This window comes from Brassica rapa, chromosome A04 (genome assembly GCF_000309985.2).
Source record: "Brassica rapa cultivar Chiifu-401-42 chromosome A04, CAAS_Brap_v3.01, whole genome shotgun sequence".
Classification (NCBI taxonomy): Eukaryota; Viridiplantae; Streptophyta; class Magnoliopsida; order Brassicales; family Brassicaceae; genus Brassica; species Brassica rapa.
Genome location: NC_024798.2, coordinates 1,281,180 through 1,299,098, shown reverse-complemented (window position 1 = coordinate 1,299,098; position 17,919 = coordinate 1,281,180). Strand labels below are relative to the sequence as shown.

General features: G+C 30.9%; 3 protein-coding genes and 2 non-coding genes across 11 annotated transcripts; 1 reads left to right on the top strand and 4 right to left on the bottom strand.

Moving 5' to 3' along the window:
- Positions 1-4,039: 4,039 nt before the first annotated feature.
- On the bottom strand, positions 4,040-5,846 carry LOC103862916 (pentatricopeptide repeat-containing protein At3g60050). 2 transcript variants are annotated; one of them, XM_009140635.3, is made up of 2 exons: positions 5,589-5,846; positions 4,040-5,516 (listed from the first exon to the last, which is right to left on the bottom strand). In XM_009140635.3, the coding sequence occupies exon 2, from the start codon at positions 5,482-5,484 to the stop codon at positions 4,159-4,161; it is 1,326 nt and encodes a 441-aa protein (XP_009138883.1). In that variant the 5' UTR covers positions 5,485-5,516; positions 5,589-5,846; the 3' UTR covers positions 4,040-4,158. The 2 variants fall into 2 exon arrangements, with proteins under 2 accessions (XP_009138883.1, XP_009138882.1); XM_009140634.3 differs by having other exon boundaries at positions 4,040-5,521; positions 5,589-5,839.
- Positions 5,847-6,451: 605 nt separating this feature from the next.
- Positions 6,452-9,912, bottom strand: LOC103862915 (major facilitator superfamily domain-containing protein 12). Of its 6 annotated transcripts, none has more exons than XM_009140632.3 (14): positions 9,446-9,912; positions 9,270-9,361; positions 9,103-9,195; positions 8,764-8,937; positions 8,617-8,686; positions 8,343-8,539; positions 8,161-8,236; positions 8,002-8,085; positions 7,709-7,918; positions 7,572-7,631; positions 7,447-7,497; positions 7,213-7,371; positions 7,000-7,132; positions 6,452-6,929 (listed from the first exon to the last, which is right to left on the bottom strand). In XM_009140632.3, the coding sequence occupies exons 4-14, from the start codon at positions 8,916-8,918 to the stop codon at positions 6,745-6,747; spliced, it is 1,380 nt and encodes a 459-aa protein (XP_009138880.1). In that variant the 5' UTR covers positions 8,919-8,937; positions 9,103-9,195; positions 9,270-9,361; positions 9,446-9,912; the 3' UTR covers positions 6,452-6,744. The 6 variants fall into 6 exon arrangements, with proteins under 6 accessions (XP_009138880.1, XP_033146193.1, XP_009138879.1 ...); XM_033290302.1 differs by having other exon boundaries at positions 9,547-9,912; XM_009140631.3 differs by having other exon boundaries at positions 8,764-8,968; positions 9,446-9,908.
- A 158-nt stretch (positions 9,913-10,070) lies between these two features.
- TRNAS-GCU lies at positions 10,071-10,152 on the bottom strand. Its single transcript has one exon. It is a non-coding gene; the product is annotated as a tRNA-Ser (tRNA).
- A 583-nt stretch (positions 10,153-10,735) lies between these two features.
- Positions 10,736-10,817, bottom strand: TRNAS-GCU. The gene has a single exon. It is a non-coding gene; the product is annotated as a tRNA-Ser (tRNA).
- A 3,703-nt stretch (positions 10,818-14,520) lies between these two features.
- Positions 14,521-17,624, top strand: LOC103862914 (VQ motif-containing protein 18-like). The gene has a single exon (XM_033290312.1). It carries the CDS (start codon positions 17,120-17,122, stop codon positions 17,558-17,560), a length of 441 nt encoding a protein of 146 aa, XP_033146203.1. The 5' UTR covers positions 14,521-17,119; the 3' UTR covers positions 17,561-17,624.
- The last annotated feature ends 295 nt before the right edge of the window (positions 17,625-17,919 follow it).

The following is a 17,919-nucleotide window of genomic DNA, read 5'->3' as shown; positions in this document are numbered from 1 at the left end:
CGCGGTTGCGCTGATCGAGATCTAGTTATTTTGAAATTTATAGAAGAAAAATTTCCTAAGATATCATTTTTAAGTTTTTGTCACAAAAAATAACATTCAATGAAGAAAATGACCAAAATAAGTTTTATTTATGGGTAAAAAGTGTTTTTACTCTAGAGTTAACTAATCAACGAGAGCGAGTCAATCGCACTACACTCAGAGATAGAGGTTCTCATATGAGCAATGGAATGCATGAGGAATCTTAGACAGTCATGTGTTACTTTTGCAACGGGTTGTGCTTAATTGGTGAAGATGGTTTCGAAACCAGAAGAGTGGTCAGCTTTTGCAAGCTATTTGGAAGACATATTTTTTTGAAAAGAAGTTTCAACAGCTCTGAGATCATTCATATATCACGGACACATAACTCAAAGGCGGACAGTCTCGCACGCAGTGCAAGGAAATAACCGTCGTTTGTCGTTTATATGGATGCAGAGCTACCCGGGTGGTTCGCAGAGTCTACATGAGTCTGTTTTTGTTGCTGACAGAAAAAAGAAACTAATCTAAACTTAAAATTTAGAGTTAAGGGATGAAGTTTTGTGGATAAAGTTTCAAGTGACAAATACTTAAAAATGGCCATTCGAGATAATTGTCCTTTATATAATTAATGATTTAAATTTTTAAAAACTTATTTAAATATATCATATTTATTGTATTCATTAATATTTTGATACATGTTTATAGAAATTATATTGTATTTATAAAAAAATATGTAAAATATGTAATTATTTTCGGAAAGTTATATTCGTTTATAACTCAATGGATTTAAGAGCTTGCTTGTTGAGTTGCTTAAGCCTGAGTTCAATCTCTTGCTCCCGCTGACCAGAAATGTTGACTTTTCCAGCCATTGGTTCCATTATCATCGTTACCATCACCATTAGCACAACCATGAGATATCTCACCATCGGTTTATTCGCCAAGGAACATACAGCCATGGCTTAACTGAGAGATTATTTTACCTTTGTCGAATGATATACTGAAAGCATGACTTGATGGAATATGTTAGCGCTCGTCTTTTATAATTGAAAACTAGATTTTGACCCGCGCTTAGAAAGCGCGGGTTTATTTTTTGAATTTAATAATTTTTAATATAAATTTTTATATAAGATATTTTATAAGTTTGGTCATATTATTCGGAACCGAACAATCAACCTGTACCAAATTGAAAAAATAAAACCAAACTTGAACCAAAATTTATAAATAACCGAACATATCATATATATCTAGAACCAAGATAAATAGATACCTGAATTTTTAAAATACAAATTATATACCTACAAATATTAATTATATGTAATTTCTAAATAACCAAATATCTTAAATATACTATTTATAAGCTGAATTATCCAATAAAAACAAATTACTCAAACATTTTTTTCAAATATTAAAAAAAATATCTTAATAAGTCCTCAACATTCATTCTAATTTTCCACTAAAAGGAACCAAAACACCAATAAGTGGTATCCACAGTCAAACCAATAAACACAGTCACCATATATAATCTAGTTGCAATTTAATAAAAATCCATTATTTAAAATCCTTTAAAATCTAAAACCCATATTAACTCGTGAATCTATACCAGATGACATGGTAAAAATCTAAAATAACATGAAACTATTTTCAAATTTTGATTAAATTTCTCATATAAATTTTACTAAGATATAAAATTGAATAAACTACATTTTTTATGTTATACATTCTAGTTTATAGGTTTTATAATGACTATTTAAGATTAAATTTTTTATTTTTAGAAATAAAATTATTATTAAGTTGAGTATAGTTGAGTTACCTATAAATGTTAAAAATAAATAATATATTTTATTTAAACATAAAACACATTCTAAAAATGCTATAATTTCCTGAGAAAATATTTATACAAAACCCTTTCTCCTAATAAACCCAGTTGTAAAATATTTTCATCACAAAAATAACCTATGAAGGTTTTCAAAGAAAAAGCTATAATTTTGAAATATAATTAAGCTTGTTGTTGTACTGTGAAATATTTCTCTAATCGTAATTGGAAGTTAATATGTTTTGACCGTCAAATGGTATCATGTTTTTAACTTTCTGTTAACCGTACTTGCATCATGTTTTTATATTAGTTTGGGTCATAAAACATTTATGAATTAAAAGTATGGTATTGTTCAGACTTTAATTACCAATAAATCTAAATGTTTTTATAGTAACTACTTTTATTAAAGAAAAATGATTGTGGGTTGTATGATTATTAAACCTGTTATAAAATAATCTATTTTTTAATAGGTCTAGTGACACAAAACTAATATTCCAAGGAAAAATAAGGGTAAAATATATCAATGATTTTGAATTAATAATATTGATGTATAAATCTTTGGTGTATTATAATAAGTTGAGTATTAAATAAGAGCATTGTTATTTTATAGTTAGAGAAATATAAGATAATTGATTAGTGTATAGTTAGAGAAATATAAGATGAGACCAAAAAAATAGTTAAGTTTAGTGAATAGGTCTAACAACCTTTCATAAGTAGATTTTTTGGGTCTCCTTCCCTTTTAATAGTATAGAAGTATTGACTGTGATTTTTATTGGTAGTTTAGTTAATAACTTAATATTTAGTATTGATTGCCAAAAAAATATATTATGATCACCATTCAAAGTACTGCATAAATCAATACCAGAAATTGTAATCATGATGTTTTAAAATTGACTAGCGGGGATATTCATTATTATCAACTTCTTAGTTATGTTATATGATATTACATTTTATACAATATCAATACTATTAAAACATGATCATTATTCCAGTTTTATGCCCTTAATGAAAAACAATTACCTAAATTTCTCTTATTCTCTATAAAAAAAATTATAACTCTCATTAATAGCATTATTTTTTGGTTTTTAGGCTAAAAACTATACTGTACATAACTATTAATTAATTAATTGCATCCAAGACCCCTTAATAAAGTTCATTCCAACAACCATAAAATTTAATTTTATTAATATAAGACTCATTATACTTTTGAACAAAAGAAAAAAAAAATATTTAGATTAAACTGTAATAGTATTGATTGTATTTAAAATATAAAAAAAATTAATATTAAATCGTAATTATATAAGTTAAATCCAAACTATTTTTCCATGGACAAACAAATTATTAATTTATGTAGAAATTATATTAACATTTATAGTTAACTCAATTATACTCAATTTAATAATAATTTTAGTTTCAAAACTCACAAATGTAATCTTAAAATAATCATTACAACATATAAATTAAAATGTATAACATAAATATAATGCATTTACCTTATATGGCAAATCAAATAGTTTATTCAAAGTATATATGAAAAGTTTAGTCAAATTTTTAAAAGATATTATCATATTTAATGGATTTTTACCGGATCAACGGGTGTCGGTTCACGGGTTAATGGTTAATTTTTAGGTTTTATCTAATTTTAATTAATGAGTTTTTCATTAAATCAAAACTAGATTATATACGATTATCGGGTTTATCGGTTCGGCCGCTGATACAAGTTAGATATAAAAACACTGTTTATATCTTAATTCGTCTATAAATCACATATGTACCCCCCACTAAAAAGAGTTAAATAATTTGTAAAAATAGATTGATTTCTTCGCATCTTTTAAATGTAGATGCACTACTAAGACTGAACATATGATCTCATTTTTTTGGTTTGGTACGGCTCGATTCTTCGGTTACATATAAATGTACCTAAACCTATACACTGGATTAGATTGTTTAAGACTTTCAAAACTTTCCATGTTAAGGCTTTTAATTTATGTTTGACTGTTACAACTTTTGAAAAAATTAGAAATGGTTTTAGAAATAGCTAAAAACCTGAATTTGTGGGTTTACAAATATATATCATGTTAAAGGGTAAAATTAGTTTTTTTAGGCTTTCAGATTTTTTAACGATTTAAAAAAACTTTAGAAATAAGTTAAAGCCTCTAAAGCCATTAAAGTTAAAATCTCAACCGGAACCACTATTTTTAAAAACGGGAATGCCCATCAGTGAACCACTTATTATCAAACTTTCTTTGAGAAAAGAACAAGAATGTAAGTTACAAAACTCTGTAAATGACAGAAACAACAACCTCAAATTAACAAAAAGAAACCTAACATCATCTCCTATATTTCATCATCTTTGGAACTAAATGAACATAATGTCCTTTCTTCACCATGTCTCTTATTACCTTGCGAGCCTCTCCAAGCTTCCCTGCTTTTCTCAAATAGCTCACCAATGTACTATACACTACAAAATTCGGGCTACACCCTCTAGACTCCATCTCCTTCAGCATCCAGCACGCCTCTCTGAACTCTCCAGCCATACACAACCCGCGGATCATAGCATTGTATGTGAAAACATTCGGCAACTGCCCTTTAACCGTCATCTCACTGAACATCTCCTTCGCCTTCTCCAGGTCTCCGGATACAACATACCCTGTGATCATCACGGTGTAGCAAACAACATCAGGCGTGCACCCGACCCTCACCATCTCATCAAGAAAGTACTTGCAGGCCTCTACATTCCCTGCACGGCTCAGACCGTCTATCAAAGTAGTGAAGTGGATAACGCTCGGCTCGATCCCAACTTCCTTCATATGGTTCAACGTAGTCAACGCAGCCAACGGTTTGTTCCCTCTCCCCAAAATATGCATCAAAATGTTGAATGTATACAAATCCGGAGACAAACCATCTCTAGCCATCTCATCAAACAACCTATCGAACCGATCCATCTTCCCTAACCTATAGTTACTCCACATGAGGACGTTGTAAGTCACCACATCAGGCCTAAACCCGTCTTCCAACATCTGCTCATAAACCCACTCGATCAAACCATACTGCTTCACACCAAGCAGAGCATTCAAAATCGCGTTATACGAATGCTTAAACGGCCTGTAGTTAAAAGCCTTAGACTTTATGAACTGCACAACAGCTTGTTTTGCTAAACCAGCTTCGCCGCAGCTACAAATCAATAGATTAAACGTCCTCGCCGTCGTCGGGTACCCGTCCTGAACCATCTCGTCAACTAACCTCCACATCGCCTTATACTCACCGCACTCCGCAAAGATCTTCATAAGCAAATGGTAAGAATCCACCGTGTGTCTGAAACGTTCTTGCTCTCTAGACCAAACGAAGAATCTGTAAGCTAGTTTCGCGCATCTAGTCTTGTTATTATCATCATCACAACGCAAGTTCCTCAAGATCCTTACAAGAACGTCTCTAACGAGAAGGCTAGAGACTCTAACATTCAATTCATCTAAAGGCGAAGACTTTGCATCAAAAACAGAGTCTTCTTCTTGATGTAATAATGCCTCTAAAACCCTACTCCCAACAGAGATTGCTTCGTCACCATTGAAGTTTCCGTTGCAGAACTTTCTAGAGGGGAAGAGAAAGCGATAAGCTTTACGAACTACATTTGTGGTGAAAACAAGTGCAAAGTTCATATCTGAGCTCAATCCCCATTATTCTCTTCGATCTTTCCTGCAAAAAAAGTTCGAATTTTTAAATCTCAATCGAATTAAGAGAGATCAAAATGTTTGTTACTAACCTTGGGAGAAGATTCTCAGGGGGTGCGCGACTGAGAGACTGCAACATGTCCCCCCCAAATTAGGGTTTCTAGCGAAAGAAGAAGGCTTACACCTGAAAAAAACCGGTTATGCCAGCAATCAAACCCGGTTAAGAACATTTCTATTTGGTTTTAGAACTTTCGGTTACAAGTAGAACATTTCTATTTGGTTGTTTGTAGACCAACATGTGTTTGGGTTAAGTAATTCCAAATAAAATGATTTATTGATAATTTTATAGATTGATAAATAAAAAATTGGCATGGATTTTTTTTGATGATCCTGGTATCTGACTAGTGCTAGTGACTTTCTACCGGAGCTTAGCTAGAAAACATACCGAGAGACTTAAAAAAACTGATGATCATCCCATGTAAATCCCACGAGTGACCACACATTAGCAGGCTTTTCCGTATTAAATCCGAAGGTCCCTAAAAATAATCACCTCTCAATAGCATTTAGATCCATGACTTTCCAGCAGCACTCGAACCTGGATCTTTGTAAAAAGAAGTCCTAACTTCATATGTAAATTCTTATAAATAATTTTAATATATCGATGTAAAGTTATTATTTGATATTTTATAATTCTGGTGTTAAAAATATTGAATTAACATTTTTAACTGGAATTTTTTTTTAATTTTACCGCAAATCTGATGTAATTTTTTTAATTTACTTTAAAATAATAATGATTTTGCATAAATAACCGAAATTTATATATAAAAGCAATGAATAATTTTAAATTATTTAATAATTATATATAGAATTTATAAATCCAACATTTTAAATTCTAAATCCTAGACAATAATTATTAAAATCCAAATGACTGAAAATATTTCTGAAAAATAGTATCTAACTTATATAATATTTCTGAACAATTTCTCTTTCCAAATCATGTTTGCATCATGGATAGTAAACAACAGTAACAACACACTATTTTCATTTTTACACAAAAACAAAACCAAAATAAAAAACCAATAAAACCCGAAATCCCAGATTTAGATCCACATTTCTTTAGATACAGGTAAACTGCTGTTACAGTGTGATCTATCATTTCTGTACAAAGTCATCATCTAAAGATTCTGGCGACTCCCATACATAGTGAAAAGATTAGTGGACTTGAAATCAAACATATTCAAGAAACTGTCATTCTAGTAACGGCTCATCAAGCAGGGGCTTGGATAGTGACCCAGCAGCTTCAAGCTCCATAAAGAACGTTACAACAACACCAACAAGCGAGCACAAAGCTGGAACAAGGCCTAAACCGTATCTTGTAACCGAAAGGTAAGCACTTTGTTGGCCGTTGTTTAGTTGGATTCTTGGTGAAGTACCTTCAAGTTGAAACCCAAAACATCTTCAGCAGGAGAAACAAATGGTTAATACTGTTAAAAGGGAACTTACTTTGGTGTGATTGAAGAACATACAGAGCAAGTCCACAAGACATTTTGTCTAAGAAGCTCAAGGAACCACATACAAATGCACATCCACCTACTTCAGAGCCAACCAAAACGCTCTGCATACTAATTGCTGTAACCTGTGTCGTATGAATATTAAGTTAGATACATATGAGATGATATGAACATGGTTTAGAACTTATGGAGTTATGGTTTATACCATCATCAATGCATTTGCGATGCCAATGAAGACTGATATGGCATACATGAAAGAACTAATGTCTCTAGGCAATAGAAGTATAGCTGCACCACAAAACATCCAAATGATACCACCAGCTGAGTAATAAGCCTTTAACCGTCTCCCATTCCACGGTATCTCCTACATTTTTACAATCCGTGAGAAAAAAAAGCTTTTGGACGTAACTGAAGAAACTGATATTGTGAGAATGTGAACCTGAAGCAGGACCGAAACAACAAAGCTGCCTATATAGATTATTGCAGGAACCTGAAGTACAATACCATTTGAACATCAGAGATTAGTTTATATAAAGACTATAATGATCTTCTTGTATATATTACCAATGCTTTAGCGGATTGATCCATTTGCAAGTCATCAATAACGAAGAATGCAAGATATGCCTGAGAAAGGATAAAATACAACACCTTGTGTGAGAACTTATCCCAGTTTGAGAATATATATAAGCAAGATAACAGACCTGAGAGACATTCAATACTAATCGAGTGAGAAGGTAAACCATAGCGACTTGATAGTAGAGAAGCTTCTTGAACCAATAGACCCACGGTATCCTCACTCGGCGGCTAGTTTCTTTCAAGTCCATCCTCAGCCTTGGCTCCTTTGTTCCCATGAGAAAGATGACCACAAAACAGCATCCTACTGTGATGGATGAATATGCAATCCAGCGATACTGCAGAGTTAAAGGAGAAAACAAGCAATCAAATATTGAATATATATTTATATAATGGAGAAGCCAAACACAAAGTATGAAACCTGTGTTTCAGTGTTTTCTTTAGAACCAGCCTTGATAACACCGAAGACTACTAACGCAATAGCATATAAGCTAAGATTAGCAACCTGAAAAAGCATATCAAGAATTATTGTTAAATCACATAAAGAATACTAAACATGATTCAAGGGAAGGAGCTTGACCATAGTAAAGGCGTTCCGGCAGCTTGTTAAGGCTACTCTGCTTGTTGAGTTCAAGGAGATGCAATTAACCATAGCCCTGGGGAGTCATTACGAAACCACACAGTCACACACACACACACACACACACACACACAAGAGATATAATTTTGAAAGTGAAAGAGGTGAGACAGAGATGAAGTTACATGTGGGAAACTTGAGTAGCAGCCCATCCTATGTTAAAGATAGCTGCAAACATGCTATAGGAGAAAGTTTCTAGTGATAGAGAGTCGTTATGGAGGATGGAACAAGGCAGACAACCTCCGAAAACAGAGGAGAAAGATATAGCAACAAGTACTGATCCTGCAGCATGCCAAATCTTGAAATGTCCAAACCTATCTATCTGCCATTACACAAGACCAATTTTTTTCAAACTCTAGTTAGATTAAACAACATCAGAGAAGTCTTGTAAGTTAGTACCAGTTCACCAGTGAAGATAGTAGCAAACCCATCAGCAACTTGGCCAGAGAGCATAACAATGGCTGCATCTCTGCACAAGACCAAACACAAACTCGATTATGATTTTATCTATCAGTCTATCAGATGTCAATTCAGATGCAATTTCACCTTGGAGAGAGACCGATTTGGGTCAAGAAGAGGAGGAGGTAAGTGAACCAACAAGAAGCAGTGATGTCATTAAGCATATGTCCAACACCATAGAAGAAAACAGCCCATCTTCCAATGGGTTTTGTGTATGGATCCTCTTCACTCCCTCCAGCCATTTTTTTCTCAATTTGCCAGCTAAAGATTGAAAATTTTAATCAATCTAAAGCTGAAAAAAATCCCAATCAACAGATCATCAAACTCCTCTATAAGATCGGTCTCATTCAGACAGACAAAGGACATAGAAAACAGAGGAAAGTTGAAATTTCAGACAGATGAATAAAGCAAAGAGCTTTCTCTTACCTGAACACACAGAATCAACTCCCAATCAAAACCCTTGTAATGATAATTTGATTTAGAGGTTTGAAATTGAGATTTGAAGCCTTAATTTTAGACCTAGAAAACAGAGGAAAGGGGGAAACTTCAGACCCATGAACAAAAATAGTTTAAAGGAAGGAGCTTTCTCGTACCTGAACACACAGAATCAACTTCCAATCAAACCCTTGTAATGATAAATTGATTTAGAGATTTGAGACTGAGATTTCAAGCCCCAATTTCAGACCTAGAAAACAGAGTAAAGTGGAGACTTGAGATTCAGACACATGAGCAGAGAAGGTAAAAAAGCAAAAGAGCTTTTCTCGTGTACCTGAAACCCAGAATCAACTCTAGATCAAATCCTTGTAATGAGAGATTGATATAGAGATGATTCTTCAAAGAGGTTTCAGTTTGTACACTCTTCCCACTTACTTTAATACCTTTCTCCTACGAAGTTTTCTTTAGAGAAAAAACTATTATAAAATCTTTGAAAATTGGAAAATAAAAATTGAAGTGACCAGAGAGAGACAGAGTGTTTATAGAATGGTCTGGAAGAAAAAAAAAATCATGCGGTCATGTTGAGTTTCTTTCCAGATTTGGGTAATGGCTTTATGGGGAAATTTTGGAATTAGTGTGTAAGAAGGTGGAATCTAGATAGCAAGTTGTCAGAGATTCTTTAGAAAAAGTTGAATCCTTTTTTGGTGTTGATTGTTGGCCACTGGATTCTATTAGAGTACTTACAAAGTTTGGCCCATATCGGGATAAGAAAACAATTGAAAACGTAATCTTTGGAACGGTGGTTGTGAGATTTTGTGAACTCGTGTCAGTATCTTTATTTACTTTAGTTTTTTTTGAGCAACTATTTACTTTAGTTTATTGCTTACGAGAAGGCACGTTGCAGCAGTCTTTTAACGCCACCGGAGATAAGATAAAAAGTACACATAGGAAAAATTAGTCGTCGCCTGAGAATTTCGAACTCTCGCGGGCAGAGCCCATGTACTTAGCAGGCACACGCCTTAACCACTCGGCCAAAGCGACTTTTAAGGTTTTATGGTTATGTACTATATTAACTTCTAAATTGAAGTGTATTTGTATTCAATGTAAATTATGTAATACGATGGTATAACGATCCACGAATCCCCTATATATTAAAAGAGAAGCATTACAACATATTTTTTGTAGCCACATGTCATCACCACAATCATTTTTAAAATCTTTAAAAAAATATGTTGGTTCATATAAATATATAATAAACATTTTATTAAACTAACCATAAATTAATCATAAATATTTTTCATGGTTTTCTTAAATAAAAATCACGGAATTACCTAATGTGGCTAAAGTATATATGATAATTAATGATTTTGAATAATAAAGATTTGATAAAAATCAGTCTATTCTCTATCATTTTTAATTCATTTTAAAATAAATTAAACAACCACATAAACTATATAATAAAAACTTAGATTTTTTCGTATATTTTATAGTTTGAATTTTTAAAAACGAATATAAATGACTAAAGTTGTTGAAAATCTCACACTGAAATTTTTGTGATCCATGGTTTAAAAATTTATGTTATAACATGATACAAATTATTATGAAATTATTAGGAAAAATTAATCGTCGCCTGAGAGATTCGAACTCTCGCGGGCAGAGCCCATGTACTTAGCAGGCACACGCCTTAACCACTCGGCCAAAGCGACTTTTGAGGTTTAATGGTTATGTACTGTTTTAACTTCTAAATTGAAGTGTATTTGTATTCAATGTAAATTATGTAATACGATGGTATAACGATCCACAAATCTAATCTATTAAAATGGAAGTACAAAATTAGAGTTCCCCTTAATTTTACCACTTATTTACAATGATATGTCATTGAGATATTTATTAAACATATATTTAAGTATGTTTGCCTTTTTCTAATTTAAATTAAGATTTTTTTAATCGAAACTTAACCAAAATAGATTTTCCAATAGATTTCCTGATATATTTTGTATTAACGTATTAATTGATTCCGATATTTATTAGTAATCCTTTATATACTAAATCACAAGTCACTTGCCCAATAAAATTATGACACATGTACAATGTTTTACAAATAAAAGCTAATTAATTATTAACATAAAATTAGAAATCTGAGTCTATAGCTAAATTAAATAATCGTAAAAAAACTACCTCCGATCGAAAATAATCCACGATCTCTAATTTCCTTAAACCGTAAGATATTAAATCCCTAAATTTTCTCTAATAGCTTATTTCATCAAACCGTTTCATCTGTAACTTATTTCTTCTCCCTCTCCCTTATTCTCAGTCGTTTATTTCTTCATAATTTTGTGGGTTTTGATTGTAGCGACAAAAATCATATAGCTTATGGCTACCTTCTATTCATATTCGTTTTTCTTCTTCAAGTAATAGTGTCTCTTATTCTTTTTTTTCAGATTTTGTATTGATGGAACATTCATAGGAAGAAAAAGGGACAACGACGCTGCACAGATAGATTTAAAAATCTGATAATGAAATACTAATGTAAATATTCTTTCATTTAACCGTGGAAAGTTTCAATGTTATTGAGTATTTTTTGATAATTTTTTGGTTTATAATGGATACAGCACAAAAGAGAGACTGCTCATCTTTTCTATCGAGTATGTGATGGCATATCAGTGGTGCTGTGTCGACAAAATTAAGGTAATATTGTAAATAGGGGTATTTAGCTTAATTTGTAAATTGTTATGATTTTCTTGATATATTATTCACAATTTATGACTTTATGCATACATAAATGAACACTCTCAGCATCTCTCGACACTCAAGGATAGAAGGTAACAATCTATATGGGTTTAACTCAAAATGTAGTTGCAATACATGTTAAAATTTAATGTTAATTTCATATAAAATTACCCGTACGCAGTACGGGACTAAACACTAGTAAATAATAAAGTAGAAACCACATATCAGTTATATAATATATAAATAAAATATAAAATAATCTGTTCATAAATTAATGGTATAATGTTTTTATACATATAAATAATTGGAGTCATGTATATGAAAATATTATACCAATAATTTATGAAACACTGTTATATAATAAACAATTAAATAACAAAAATATAACTATTCAAAGTAATAAATAAAATTGTTATGTTTTAAAATGTTATACTAACAATTAGTTAATACATTTTAATTTAAAAATATATATTATACCATTTAGTACAAAATAATTTAAAGTGAAAAAATACTCAAACGGTCACATGTCAAACTCTAATAATAAACAATAACAGCGCAGGATGATTTAAAAAAAATATTTTAACAGAAATTATAATTCTAAATTCTTTAAATTTATTTTATTTATTTTAAGGGGTGCTAAAATTTTGGAATTGGAAAGATTTATGACGCAGCCCTATACTTTTTATTATGAATAATTGAAATTTATATCATAATATCTTATTAAATTTTTAATTTTACTTTTGTTATAACAACATAGTTTACTTTTGAATCTAAAGTTATGAATAGAATGTGCAACTTTATTTTGTTGTGAAAAACAATTTAAAATATATACTACAAAGCTTTATGGAGTAAGAGTAAATAAATATATGATTTTAAAAATTATGAAATTATCTGCAAAAATGGTAGAAGAAATAAAGGAAGAAGAAGACCATACATGTTGACTATAATATTATTTTGTTCGTTTGAAAATATGGTTAATGTTAAAGAATATTTACCACTAATAATATTGAAAAAAAACTTCTACATATATAAAAATAAAAGCAAACATCCGCGCGGTTGCGGATATCAAGTTCTAGTAAAATATTAAGATATATCAGATATTTTATAGTTAAACCCCTTGGTCAAATGTAAAAAAAATACTTATGGCACCATCAAACTACGTATAAACCAATCGGCAAAATAAAAGTAGCTTCATTTATTTTATCAGTCTCTGTCAACAGAACATAATACCGTACATCATATCCCGTATATGGATGTATATTAGACTACATTCATTATACAAATTTGGATTTATAAAGATTTAGTTTATATGTTGACAATACATTGATGTTTTTAATACAAATTACAAGGCTGTGTATCTAAACAACAAACGATTTTACAAAACCACAAATTTACAATACAACAGTCTTACATTTTCGATATAAAAATATTCAAAATAATGTAAAAGAAAAGAAGAAGAAATTTCAGAAAATAATGCAAAACTTGAGACTTTTTAGAATTTAGAGAATATAGAGGTGGATGCATTGTTAACGGTTATTGTCAGGTTATCTTAAGTCAAAATTGGTGAGAATTTATCTTACAGAGACAGATCTCCAAAATATGTATTTTTCTTAGGCTGCTACTATGGACAAAAAAAAAGTCAGTTTCAAGGACTCAAACTTATGTTTTGACAATTTGGCTCCTAATTTTGAATCTTCCATATCGATGACAAACATGCGACATAAACGTGTCATCTTAGTGGATCTTTTCGTTCATTTTCATAATGCTATCTTGTACCTTAGCATTACTCCCACTTGCAAAAAATAGAGAGCGATAAGAAGAGATAATAGTTCTCCTTAACTCATCATGTTCTTTTTGACTGCAACAACTACTCAACGAGGAGGCTGGTGAATAATGTTTATGTCTTGAGAACATGCAACAACTACTCAATGAGGAGGCTGGTGAATAATGTTTACTAGGTTAAGATCCGCGCCTTGCGCGGGATGAACATTATATATATAAATTATTTTATATATTATATGTTTTATTTTTTCTATTTGATATGATATATAACTAAATTTAAATGATAGTAACATATATGGTATATTTTAATATTAATATTTATTAGATGATGTTTTTTGCTCATATTTTTTTTATCATTTGTATCTGCTATAGCAAAAAGTCTAAATTAGTGATAACAAAATTTTCACTGTGGAATTAATGGTTTAAGGAATTTATAATATTTAAAAAAATTAAGTTGTCAATATTTTTTCAAATTTTTTTATCAAAAAAATGTTTAAAGTAAATTTCAAAATTAAGATATTTATGTATTTTTATATGACATATAGTTTAATTTAAAATGATACATATATTTATATTTTTTTTTATTTTTGATACTTATTAAATGAAACTTTCAACTTATATTATTTTTTAATTATTTGTATTATGTTATAACAAAAGTTTTAAATCATAGATCAAAAAATTTGAATGTAAAATTTTTAACAGTTTTAGTAATTTATACTCGTTTTTAAAAATTCAAAATATAATATATAAATATTTTTTTTTAATTTCTATTATATAGTTACTATGATTTTTTAATTTATTTTAATAGCTTAAATTAAACAAATATAATTATAACACACACTTATTTTTATCAAATCTTTATTATTCAAAATTATTAATTGTCATATATACTTTAGCCACATTAGGCAATTCTGCAATCTTATTTAAGGAAATAATGAAGCACATTAATAATGTATTTATTGTGGTTTAATAAAAAGCTTATTATATATTTAGATGGACCAACCTATTTCTCTAAGGATTCTAAAAATCATTCTAGTGATGACACGTGACTACAAAAAAAATGTTGCAATGCTTCTCAAATAATATATAGGAAATGTCTTGAGAATTAGTACAAAAACTAGTCTGTTGGTTGGTACTATCTTAATTTTTGGTGGGTTCTATCTATAAGTTCTTTTGGACTTTTTATGTCATCTAGTGATGATTTTTATAGGGTTATTAACTTTTTTTTAAATTAGTTATTTGAACTTTTCTTATTATGACTTGAAACTAAACTGTGTTAAAAAAAATAAAGAGGTGGACGCATTACCAACCTCCCGAAAAAAGCAAGTAAGTGGTGGGTTGCGCGCTACGTACGGTTGTAGACGGAGATGATGAGGAAGATCGATTGCCTTGGAACCAGAAACCCCTTGTGAGGACTTGCTTGTCGCCATGAAGAGATGAGGTTAGGAGTTGGAGAGATGGAGCGAAACCTGGCTCGTACGGTTTCAGGTCTGGTCCGTCTGGATAGTGCTATGAGAAGAAGGGAAGAGATCCTGGAAGAGAGAAGTAAAGTGGCGGTCACGCCATCGTAAGAGCAGTTTCTGCTGGCGAAGAATTTCAATATCAAAGACTCAACGTGTTTTTAAATTGAATAAGTGGTGTTTATTTTTATGGTTCTTTTTAAAAAAGGGTCAAAACATGGTATCTTACTTTGATGCAATAATGAAATAAAAACGTAAGGTAATAGGAGTGTTCTATGGCTTTCAATTCTCGAGTATTGTTACTCCGAAACTAGGTTATAATTTTTCTTACATGATTAACTTCTCAGTCTAACGAGTTTTTTGTTTGGTTCTTCAGCTTAAAGACTTAATTGGTTAGCCAAAGTAACTACACTAAGTAATTGTATAGATAATAAACATGGTATCAACTTCTTTTTATAGAGATCCTTTTTTCCTCTCTTAAGTTGGGTTTTAAGGAGATGAAGTCTACAGTCCCGCGTATAATAAACATTAAACAAATATCTAAAGAAATATGTTTTATATACAAATGTCAAACTATATAAAATGTTATGTAACCAAACACGCTAATATCAAATAATGTTCAATTCTATGAATTAAATAAATTTGACCTTTTAACTAGGTTGATACAACATTCAAGTAGTGAACATAAAAAACTCGATTGATGCAAGTATAATAATGATTACTAACTTGGCTAATGAAATTGTGTGGCCTCTCCGTATGATTATCGGCCATTGTGTTTGTTTGACCTTTGAACTCGAATAATCAATGTAATGGGATAAAATCAAACATAAAGATTTGCACGTGCAGACTTGAAGCACAGATTATAACATCTGACGAGTGACTGTCGTATGCGTTAAGTTACTTTAGGTCACATAGAATTATAGAATTATCTTTTTGGGTCCAATTCAATAATAATCCAAGTCCAAAATCTATGTTACACATGTTTAGAGCATACAATAAACAACTTCACATTCCTTTAGAAAGTTACTTAAAGTCTTAAACCCTATTTTTAGAAGCCATTTAAAAAAGATTGATTATGCCGACAATTAACATATTTGTGAATAAAACAAAGTCAAACTCGCATTCCTGGGCGTACGGAAGTAATCCACCGTTGATTTGTTTTTTTTTTGGATTTCGGTGTTATGTTTATAAAATTCAGGTTTTACTAATTATAAGTTGGATTAGGTTCACATCAAATTATAACCAATGTCTGAAATTGTTCAAAATAACTTTTTTTAAAAAAATTAAAATTAACAAAAAAGTACTCAAAATATATTAATTATTTAAAAATCTAATTAAAAACTTGTTCAATTACATAAACTAACTCAAAAGTATTCAAAATAAAAAATAAAATAAATTACAAAAATATTTAAAATACTTTTAAATATCTAAACCACCTTAATATATATTAAAACATTAACATATTTAACTAATTTTAGATATTTATGGATCTTCATTCGGATTTTAGTTTGATTTGGGTTGTATCGGAACCCGAAAGTACCAAGTTTTTAAGTTATTGGTTTGGTTTTGTCAGTTAAAACGTCCAGGCCTAATGTCAACCCACCTAATCATAAAATAAAACATCGCTCACGCCATCCACTTGATGTTTTCTATATCAGCTGGGAAGTTAATGATTATTTTAATTAGATGGCGTCAAAGAAACAGATCATTCTTTGGGAAAATTACAGTTTATTAAAATCAAGTTGTTGCTATGTATGTAATGGAGGTCCATTAATTATTACATCCTAAACTTCTTAGTATTTTCATATATACTTTCTGATAAGTGCTTTCATATTGAGTTTGTAATTAATATATGTTTTTGACCAACCAACAGTTATATTGTATTTAATTATCGTCATATCCACGACCTTTTTGTGTGTATACATACAGGCGTAGATGATCCACAACATTTGCATATTATAGCTTAAAACAATACAAGAAACCTCAAATTCAACCCAATCCAAACCTTTTCTTTTGTTTAAACGGTGAGAAATTCAATGAAGGCTGAATACGATCTTGATCACCTTCCTCATCAAAGCTTTTATGGAGATTATTCAAAAACATTGGTACCCTTGAACAAGAACTCCCAAATAGTTACCAAGATCAAGCCTAGGATCCGAATCATCCATATATTTGCGCCGGAGATTATTAACACCGACGTCAAGAACTTCCGTACACTCGTCCAAAGTCTGACCGGAAAACCGGATATCACCAAAACCGGTTCTAGGAAAAAGACAAGAAGAACGAATATTCACGCGCCACCGCCTCCACCTCAAGAATCAGGCAAAGAACATACGGCGGAGCATGTTAACATGATTATAGGGAGCCATGTGGTGAAGGAAGAATGGGGATCAGGTTCAAACACAAACACTTATTTTGATTTAGATGGTTTGATTGATCTTGATGAAGACAACATATTCTCAAGTCGATGGTTTTGATCTTCAACAGCAATAAATAAACTCCGTCACTGGTCCCACCTTGCCCTAAACTCTAGGGGTTCTACTACTATATGTTATGATTCTTATTGGTTCTGACTTCTGATGATTACATTATTGTTCGATTTGGGATGTAACAAGAGATAGTTTGAGACATTGGCCACATATTTAGGGGTATACATCATTTGTATAGATATACACATGTTTCGATTTTGTTGGGTGCCCTTTTTAGCGAAGATATTAACTTGGTAGATTGTTTATAACAAGAGAAAGTTTGAGCTTCGGTCTCTTGATCGTCTACAAACTCTCATGAAATTTGTGTAACACGTTGTATTAACGCATTCGTGTATCAATTGTTCAGA